Source organism: Myotis davidii, unplaced genomic scaffold, assembly GCF_000327345.1.
Source record: "Myotis davidii unplaced genomic scaffold, ASM32734v1 scaffold238, whole genome shotgun sequence".
NCBI lineage: Eukaryota > Metazoa > Chordata > Mammalia > Chiroptera > Vespertilionidae > Myotis > Myotis davidii.
This window is the reverse complement of record NW_006293779.1, coordinates 5,042,793-5,051,105: the sequence shown is the minus strand read 5'-3', so window position 1 is coordinate 5,051,105 and position 8,313 is coordinate 5,042,793. Positions and strand designations below refer to the sequence as shown.

The 8,313-nt window shown below is 55.6% G+C and overlaps 2 protein-coding genes across 3 annotated transcripts in view; one reads left to right on the top strand and one right to left on the bottom strand.

The window, feature by feature from the left end:
* Positions 1-5,247, top strand: part of SNX17 (sorting nexin 17) — a 5,537-nt gene extending 290 nt beyond the window's left edge. The window contains exons 1-15 of one of the 2 annotated variants that reach the window (XM_006767451.2): positions 86-127; positions 396-470; positions 1,418-1,535; positions 2,050-2,114; positions 2,348-2,458; positions 2,563-2,653; positions 2,801-2,888; positions 3,131-3,200; positions 3,452-3,544; positions 3,636-3,839; positions 3,975-4,100; positions 4,258-4,335; positions 4,456-4,530; positions 4,619-4,660; positions 4,753-5,247. In XM_006767451.2, the coding sequence (XP_006767514.1) occupies positions 101-127; positions 396-470; positions 1,418-1,535; positions 2,050-2,114; positions 2,348-2,458; positions 2,563-2,653; positions 2,801-2,888; positions 3,131-3,200; positions 3,452-3,544; positions 3,636-3,839; positions 3,975-4,100; positions 4,258-4,335; positions 4,456-4,530; positions 4,619-4,660; positions 4,753-4,866 (1,377 nt within the window). In that variant the 5' untranslated portion in view covers positions 86-100 and the 3' untranslated portion in view covers positions 4,867-5,247. Of the gene's footprint in view, positions 1-85; positions 128-393; positions 471-1,417; positions 1,536-2,049; positions 2,115-2,347; positions 2,459-2,562; positions 2,654-2,800; positions 2,889-3,130; positions 3,201-3,451; positions 3,545-3,635; positions 3,840-3,974; positions 4,101-4,257; positions 4,336-4,455; positions 4,531-4,618; positions 4,661-4,752 lie in introns of those variants that run through there. The other variant, XM_006767452.2, reaches the window with a different exon arrangement.
* A 106-nt stretch (positions 5,248-5,353) lies between these two features.
* On the bottom strand, positions 5,354-8,307 carry ZNF513 (zinc finger protein 513). The gene is made up of 3 exons (XM_006767453.2): positions 7,976-8,307; positions 6,557-7,144; positions 5,354-6,471 (listed from the first exon to the last, which is right to left on the bottom strand). The coding sequence occupies exons 1-3, from the start codon at positions 8,178-8,180 to the stop codon at positions 5,648-5,650; spliced, it is 1,617 nt and encodes a 538-aa protein (XP_006767516.1). The 5' UTR covers positions 8,181-8,307; the 3' UTR covers positions 5,354-5,647.
* Positions 8,308-8,313: the final 6 nt, after the last annotated feature.

Here is an 8,313-nt window from a genome sequence, read left to right as displayed (position 1 = left end):
CCCTCTCCCAGCGGCCTCCGAGGCCTGGCCGCAGCCTTCGGGTCTGTTCCCTGGCCGCCGGCTCCCGACGGCCTTGCTGGGAGTTTGTGTCACGTCCCAGATGCGTCCAGAGGTCGCCCCAGCTCCTGTAGGCCCTTCGTTGGGCCGCGTCTGCTGTGGTGGGCGTCCCTGGCCTCTTGGGGAGAGAGACTGCGACGCGAGCGCCCAGATTTCCCCAGGCTGGTCCTTCTGCTCGGGGACCTGGACCTGGACCTGGGGAAACAGACTGACCGACCCTCGGAAGGTCTCGGCGCCTTACTCAGGTGGAGCTGTGCCAGGCAGCTTCCGACCCGGGTTCTTCAAGGGGGTCGCCCGGATCGCGACCCTAAAATGCTTGCCTGCTTTTGTGTCCTCAGGCCTATAACATTCACGTGAATGGAGTCCTGCACTGTCGGGTGCGCTACAGCCAACTCCTGGGGCTGCACGAGCAGGTGGGACTCGCACCCTTGCCCTGAGGCAGCTTCGAGTCTGGTCGTCCATGTCTCCCCTCATCGCTTTCCTGCTTTCCTGTAGCTGTAGTCACTGCTGCAGGGGTGGCCCTGGGACTTTATCTTATCGTTTGACACTTCCGGGGAACTCCCCAAGAGGCTGAATGCCTGCCCTCTGACTGTTTCTCCCGATGCTCACTTCTCCTTCCTGCTTCCCTGACCCCTGGCTAACTTCAGGCTGTGCCTGTGCATGAAAAAATACCTCCCGCCCACCCCCCTTTCCGCTGCCAGAGCGCATTCTTTTCTGTCATCTGAGCTGCAACTTGAGGTTCTTTTCCCTGCTCGTACAAACCATTAACCAGTTTCCTTCGGTGTTCCGTAGCTCATCTCAGTGTAACTGTCCCGTTATCTTTATGTATCTGTGATGCAATATTTCTCTGCTGTTCTCACCAGGTTGTGAACTCTGTATTGAACAGAGTCCTGGTTCTACTGGTAACTAGTTGTGCAACCCTGAGCAAGTTACCTCATTTTTTTGGGCCTCGGTTCCTACAACTGAAAAATGGACTTACTGGTCTGTGAAGTCTCTATAAGTCCCTCAATGCTGTACATAAGTTTTCCTTTTAAAGGATATTTTCCCTTGCTTCCTGTGAGGATCCAATGAACACCGTCTTGCTCTAGATAACCAAGGTGCTCCCTAGGTCCCATTCAAAAACCCTCCCCACATGGTGAAGGGACTGACTTGTACACAGATAGGAAAGAACTTGTATCTAGGACAGAGGGGCGGCTTTATTTGAATGCTACTTCCGCCAAAGGAATTGCTTCGTGGATGATGAAGTTAGATTGGAAAGCAGGGACTGAGGGAAGGGAAAGGGAGCCCAAAACAACATTGAGTGTGGGTTGCCTATTCTTGTTTGCTATGTATGTGAAGGGTTGTATCTTTCTCTAAATAGCTTCGGAAGGAGTATGGGGCCAATGTGCTTCCTGCATTTCCCCCAAAGAAGCTCTTCTCTTTGACACCTGCTGAGGTAGAACAGAGGAGAGAGCAGTTAGAGAAGTACATGCAAGCTGGTGAGTGGTTGGAGGGAACTTTAGGCTGGCTGTGTTGAGGACTATGGGGAGAGACCAGATAGCTGGCTCTGTAGAAGGTCCTGAATTCTAGATATGGAAAGCTTCTTGTGTGATCTGTACTTCATTAGCAGGAGTAAGTAGCATGCAAGGATGCTGTAGATACTAGCAAAGCAACCTGGGCACTAACATCTATGAGAAATACTAATATGACACTGAATAGTCTTAAAGCAGTTTAGATCGGTGGGGAGAACTAAATTTGTATCTGATGTGCTTTCGATGGACATCATTGTTATTTCCCTAGTTCCATAGACTGATCAACTAGATGGCAGTGAAGGGTGGAGCAGGTCAAGAATTCATGCTAACAGTGAATGAGATGAGGCCAGCTTGGAATGTGACAGGCCACCATCAGCTCAGGAAATGAAATGGGGGGGTGGGGACGGGACTTACCAAGATAACTGGGAGGAGCTAAGGAAGAGTCTTAAGTTACTGGAACATCATTATCTTGCCCCTGCAGTTCGTCAAGACCCATTGCTTGGGAGCAGTGAGACCTTCAATAGTTTTCTGCGGCGAGCACAACAGGTGAGGCTTGGGGTGGGGCCAAGATTTAAGGGAAGGGCCTTCCTGTAGGGCCACTTCACTTGAATGAATGGCTAAGAGGAGTCATCCTGGCACCATTTTTTTATGGAATGGGGCTTCTGCTGTAACAATGAAATGAGGGAAACATGTAATTAAGCAGCTGAGAATAAAGACAGCAGGGGGACCTAGACACCGAGTTGGGCAGGGGTTAACAAAGTGGTGGCTTCCATTCCCAGGAGACACAGCAGGTCCCCACCGAAGAGGTCTCCTTGGAAGTGCTGCTCAGCAACGGGCAGAAAGTTCTGGTTAATGTGCTAACTTCAGATCAGACTGAAGATGTCCTGGAGGTGAGGTGCTAGTTCTGCGCTACCCCTGCACCCCAGGGCCCCAGGTTTGGGGGTTGATTGGAACCAGCCAGTGTGATGAGCTGTACTTCCCTCTTTACCCACAGGCTGTGGCTGCAAAGCTGGATCTTCCTGATGACTTGATCGGATACTTCAGTCTCTTTCTAGTTCGAGAAAAAGAGGATGGAGCCTTTTCTTGTGAGTTTCTCTGTGCTTCACTGCTACCCCGTGCTTCCAGCAGTGAATTTGCCTCCATCTCCCCCCTGGCATTTCCTCAGGGCTTCCCTCTTGATTTCCCTCCCCTTGAGTCTCATGACATTTTCCTGTTTTATTTTTAACCTGTAGTTGTACGGAAGTTGCAAGAGTTCGAGCTGCCTTATGTGTCAGTTACCAGTCTTCGGAGTCAAGAGTATAAGATTGTGCTGAGAAAGAGGTCAGGGCTGGGCTTGGAGAAGGGGGAAGTGCTAGATTGAATTTTGGGGCCATGTATTGAGACAGAATACTCTGGACAAGGGGGTAGCACTGGGTGTTTGTACCAAGCTTCCTCCCATCGTGCCACCATTAGCCTGATAGTTCTAGATTGTTCCTGTTTTGCCCCTGTTTTCCAGTCTGCCTCTTGCCTTACCCCAGCTCAGTCCCATTACCATTACCCCTTTCCACCCCTTGGTTTCACAGTTATTGGGACTCTGCCTATGATGATGATGTCATGGAGAACCGGGTTGGCCTGAACCTGCTTTATGCTCAGGTGAGCTTGGAGGTGCTTCAGAACCCTTCCTCTGAAAACGACTCTGGTCTCCCACACGGCCAGGAAAACTCCCTGTCTTTTCTCCATGGGGGAAGTTCCTAGAATATCAGCAGGGTACCTGGCACAACATCTGGTCAGGGTCAAGGACTCACTGCAAAGAGGTTCTTCAAATGTGGGGCTCGGGGTCAGGCTGGATAGAGGTAGACACTTCTCCTTGTACCTCTGGCTCAGAGCCCCCGTCTTCATTGTAGACGGTATCAGACATTGAGCGTGGGTGGATCCTGGTCACCAAGGAGCAGCACCGGCAACTCAAGTCACTGCAGGAGAAGGTCTCCAAGAAGGAGGTGAGCTCCGCCTGCCTCCCTTTAAGGGGTGCTTCCCCTGAGCTGCCCTGCTTCCCCTCCTGACCAACCCCACGTGGTGACTGGGTTTCAGTTCCTGCGGCTGGCTCAGACGCTGCGGCACTACGGCTACTTGCGCTTCGATGCCTGTGTGGCTGACTTCCCAGAGAAGGACTGTCCAGTAGTGGTGAGCGCAGGCAACAGTGAGCTCAGCCTCCAGCTCCGCCTGCCTGGCCAGCAACTCCGCGAAGGCTCCTTCCGGGTTACCCGCATGCGGTGCTGGCGGGTCACCTCCTCTGTGAGTTGGGGTGGAAGGGAGAAGCCTTTGGGGTGGACAAGCCATCAGCTTCAGAAATGGGCTGGGCTGCAGTGAGTCAGAGAGCATGGCAGATTGGTGAGAATGAACTCGGCCTAATCCCTCCCTCTCTCCCAGGTGCCATTGCCCAGCGGAGGCACAAACAGCCCGGGCCGGGGCCGGGGTGAGGTGCGTCTGGAACTGGCTTTTGAATACCTCATGAGCAAGGACCGGCTCCAGTGGGTCACCATCACCAGCCCCCAGGTGTGAGCCCACCCTCAGGCCTCTGGACCCCATTGCGCCGCCTCTATTAGATACCCAAGTCTAGGGCTTCCAGGACTGCATGTGAGTGGGAGTCCTTGTCTTAGGGGTACCGAGCTCAGGATGGCAACTCTGGGCTGAGCTCTCCTTTCCCCCTCAGGCTATCATGATGAGCATCTGTTTGCAGTCCATGGTAGATGAACTGATGGTGAAGAAATCCGGAGGCAGTATCAGGAAGGTAAGTAGCAAGTGTGGACCTTGCCTTGCCTTTTGTACCAGGTGTGAGGGAGGGGAAAGGGCTGGGGATTCCCAAGGGAGTGGTCCTGCCCTTATCAGTGCCTTGTATCTCCATCCTCAGATGCTGCGCCGGCGGGTGGGGGGCACCCTGAGACGCTCAGACAGCCAGCAAGCAGTGAAATCCCCACCGCTGCTTGTAAGTGTTGTGTCAGTACCTGGGCTGCAGGCTTCTCATACCCGGGGATATGAGAAGCCTTTTTCTGACATCTCTGCCTCTTCCCCAGGAGTCACCTGATGCCAGCCGGGAGTCCATGGTCAAACTCTCAGTGAGTTCCCCATGAGGGTTGGTGAAGTGGGTGTTTGTAGGGGGATTTCAGGGAGGCTTGAGCCCTCTGACCCCACCCTGCCTTTGTTACAGAGCAAGCTGAGTGCCGTGAGCTTGCGGGGAATTGGCAGTCCCAGCACAGATGCCAGTGCCAGTGACGTCCATGGCAATTTCGCCTTCGAGGGCATTGGAGATGAGGATCTGTGATCTCCAGTGCTAGGATGTCTGCCCTCTACCCCAGAGGAATGTTCAAAAACTTGCCCTGTGCCTGATCCCCCAAACCCAGGGGTCTTTTCCTTCTTACCTTTCCCTTTTCTCCTCTTGGCCAGGGGCCTCCTAACCTTCCCTTCCCCCTTGGGCTGGCTGCACAAAGGATTATCCCCTTTTCAGAGCTGGCCCTCAATGCCAAATTAGCATTTAGTATTTTGCACAAAGTCCATGGGACCATGGTTACCTGCCTGGGGGAGGAACCATAGTTCCCCCCAGCAGCTTCTGGCTCCTCAGGGCCATGGGCCAAGGGGATGGGCAGAGGTCTGTGTATGGTCCGGCCCACCTTCCCCTCATTAAACTCAGCCTGATTGCTGCCTACCTCTGGTTCCCTCTCTGCCCCTGCTTCCCCCATCATAGCATGGACTGCTGTGCTAAGAGGAAGGCTGAGCTGTGCTTGCCACTGCCAATTCAGCATAGACATGGCTTTGTTAGTGTTTCCTTTATTATAAAGTACTGAAATAAGTTAAATAAACAGGTGGGAGGCTGGGCAGTCCCCCAGCCAGTTTCTCCACAGCCCCTGGGAGCAGTGGAGGTGTATATACAGGGCCCTTCTCACTGAGCTCATGAAGTGCACCAGTCAAGGCAAGGCCCGTGGTCCATAGTGTGCCTAAGTTAGTCTGTTGGAGCCCCTGGCCAGCGGGGGAGGAAAGAGAAGGTGGCTTCTGGTCCATTACAGGAGGGTCAGGGCTAATCCTATAGCTCTGGAGAAGGACCTAGTTCAGGGTGAGTCTGTATGGAGAGCCCGGCTACCAGTGGTGCTGAGGGCCGTCGGACCCCGAGAGCTCAAAACAGAGGTGGGGCTGTGAGGTGGGGCCCAGCCCTCAGAGGCAGAGAGGCCTGGTCCTCCTGTGCCACCATGCCCATGCACCTTCTGGTGGCGTTTGTAGTTGTCCCAGTGGCCCGTGGTGTACGCGCAGGTGGCACAGCGGAAGGGTTTCTCGCCCGTATGCCGCAGCATGTGGCGTTTGAGGTTCATGCTCTGGTTGCAGCTGTAGTTGCAAAGACTACACCGAAAAGGTTTGTCCCCAGAGTGGATGCGACCGTGACGCTTGAGGTTGGCCAGGTTGCCACAGGCATAGGGGCAGAGGGGGCACTTGTACGGCTTCTCTCCTGTGTGGACGCGCTGGTGTCGCTTCAGGTTATCCAGATGAGCAGAGGCGTAGGGACAGCGGGCACAGCGGAAGGGCTTCTCACCACTGTGTGTCTTCATGTGCCGGGCCAGGTGATTGGGATAGTGAGTGGCAAAGGGGCAGAGGCTACAGGCAAAGCCTTTGTCACTAGGGCCCTGAGGCCCCCCACTGGCACCTCCAGCCTCTCCTCGAATGCAACGCCCACACATGGCGGCTCCCAGCCGACTACCCTCGCCCTCCTCCAGCTCTTGTCCACAGTTTCGGCAGGTCCAAGGGAACAGCAGCTCTGGCAGTGGTTCTGACCCGGTCCCACAAAGGCCCTCCCCTTCACCCCGCAGTTGTCCACAGTCCGGCAGGAAGCTGGCACCACCTGGCGGCACGTGGAGGCTCAAGTCTGGAAGCAGCAGAGCATCTGTGGGAACAATGAGACCGGGTGAATCCAAGGACCCCAGGGCCCCCCACCTGTGCCCCAGATTCTGTGGTCCCTGGCATCTTACCTTCAGGTCGCCGGGGCCCTGTCCCCTCCTGCTCTGTGGGACTGGGAGGCCGGATTGGACGAGGAGCACAGCAGCGGAAGCCACAGGTCGGGCAGGGAGGAGGGGGGGGCTCTGCGTGGGTGCGTTGATGCCTCCTCAAGTTGCCCAGGCTGCTGCAGGCAAAGGGGCAGTGGGGACAGCGGTAGGGCTTCTCGCCAGTGTGGGTGCGAGTGTGTCGTGTCAGGTTGACGAGCTGGGCTGAGGCGTAGGGGCAGCGGCCACAGCGGAACGGCTTCTCCCCGCTGTGTGTCTGCATGTGCCGCTTCAGGTGGCTCGAGTAGTGGGACACGAAGGCGCAGAGGCGACATGAGTATAGCAGCCGTGGGGGCATCGGGGCCCCCCCACCCGGCTCTCCTGCCCCACAACACGGCCCCTCACCTGTCGGCCCCCCACACAGCTGGCAGGCTGGGCCTGGCCTCTCACCCCCAGCCTCCCCTGGGCCCCTGGATGGCTCCTCAGCTTCACTCTCAGCACTTAGTGCCCGGCCACCCCCAGACTCGTCGTCACTCAGCCCGTAGGGAGGCCCAGGCCTGGCCCCCAGAGAGTCTCCTGGTGAGACAGACGAGAAGAGACATCAACATTAGGTAGGACTAGACGCCAAACCCTTTCTCACTCACGGTCATCCTTTGTGCTTGGCCCCACCTTTCTCTTCCTTCAGTGATCCTGAAAACTAAATATGAATGTCTACTGCTGTGTCGGGACTAGCTAGTGCCTAGTTCCACTTAATGAGAAAAGATCAAGGACCACAAGGGACCACAGACTGAAATGAATCAATGATAATATAATTAACTGATTCTTAGGATACAAAAGAAAACATACACCTGGAAGAGGCCTGGAACTTTTCTAAACTCTGTATTAGTAAGGCCTCTTTTAACATGGATCTGATTATTAACAAGAGTGAGGCAAAATTTAGGGGAAAACAGAAATGAAGTAATGTATGTAATGCCACCTGTAAGCCTGGAGGACGCTTCAGGTGGGTTCCCGCAGTGACTCACACAGGGCAGGACTGGGGGGCAGTGCACAAGTGAGGGTGCGGTGGGAGGTCTCAGGCAGCGGCCAGAACCTCACACAAAAGGGGCTTAAGCTGCAGGTGAGGAGACTGGGCATGAAGAACCAGCTCCAGGTTCCTTCCCGAACCTCTCGGAAGTAAACTCGCCTAAGGCACGGGCTCCGAGTGGGACAAGGTTACAGAAAGGACGTTTACTTTTAACCAGTGACTCCTCCACTGTCCTATTCATACCGCCTTTGGCCCGGGCCCCCGAGCTCCACCTCCGCACAGTGATGGAGCTGACTGGACAAGTCGGCAAGGGGAGCATCTAGCTCACGTCTAACCTCACCGCCTCCCGAGGGGCTGGGTCCAGGGAAGTCCCCAAAACTCACCTTCGGAGTCTCTCTCGAAGCCCAGGAGCTGGTCGCTGCTGCCGTCACCTTCCTCCTCTTCCTCTTCCTCCTCAAACTCCAGATCCTGGCCTAGCAGCAGGTCACTCTCCAGCACCAGGGCCCCCGGTCCTTCATCGAGGGAGTCTTCGGCGTCCACTGGAGAGGGGAGAGGCTGCGCGTTCTCTCTCAGGGCCGTGCCCACCATCCGCCCCGGGGGCCTGGCCTCTGGACCGGAACCGGACTGCCCAGACTTGGAGACCCTCCGGGTTTCCTTCGTCCCTTGATGGGCTGCTAGGAGCCCACAGCACCCACACCATCCCTCAGGAGGCCCCCGCCAC

Bases quoted from the DNA above. Each gene is read 5' to 3' on its own strand.
- ZNF513 (XM_006767453.2), bottom strand. From the start codon at position 8,180: ATGGTGGGCACGGCCCTGAGAGAGAACGCGCAGCCTCTCCCCTCTCCA. The intron at 7,145-7,975 runs GTGAGTTTTGGG...CTGTCTCACCAG, and splicing joins CTTCGAGAGAGACTCCGAAG to GAGACTCTCTGGGGGCCAGG. The intron at 6,472-6,556 runs GTAAGATGCCAG...TTGTTCCCACAG, and splicing joins AGGGCCCCGGCGACCTGAAG to ATGCTCTGCTGCTTCCAGAC.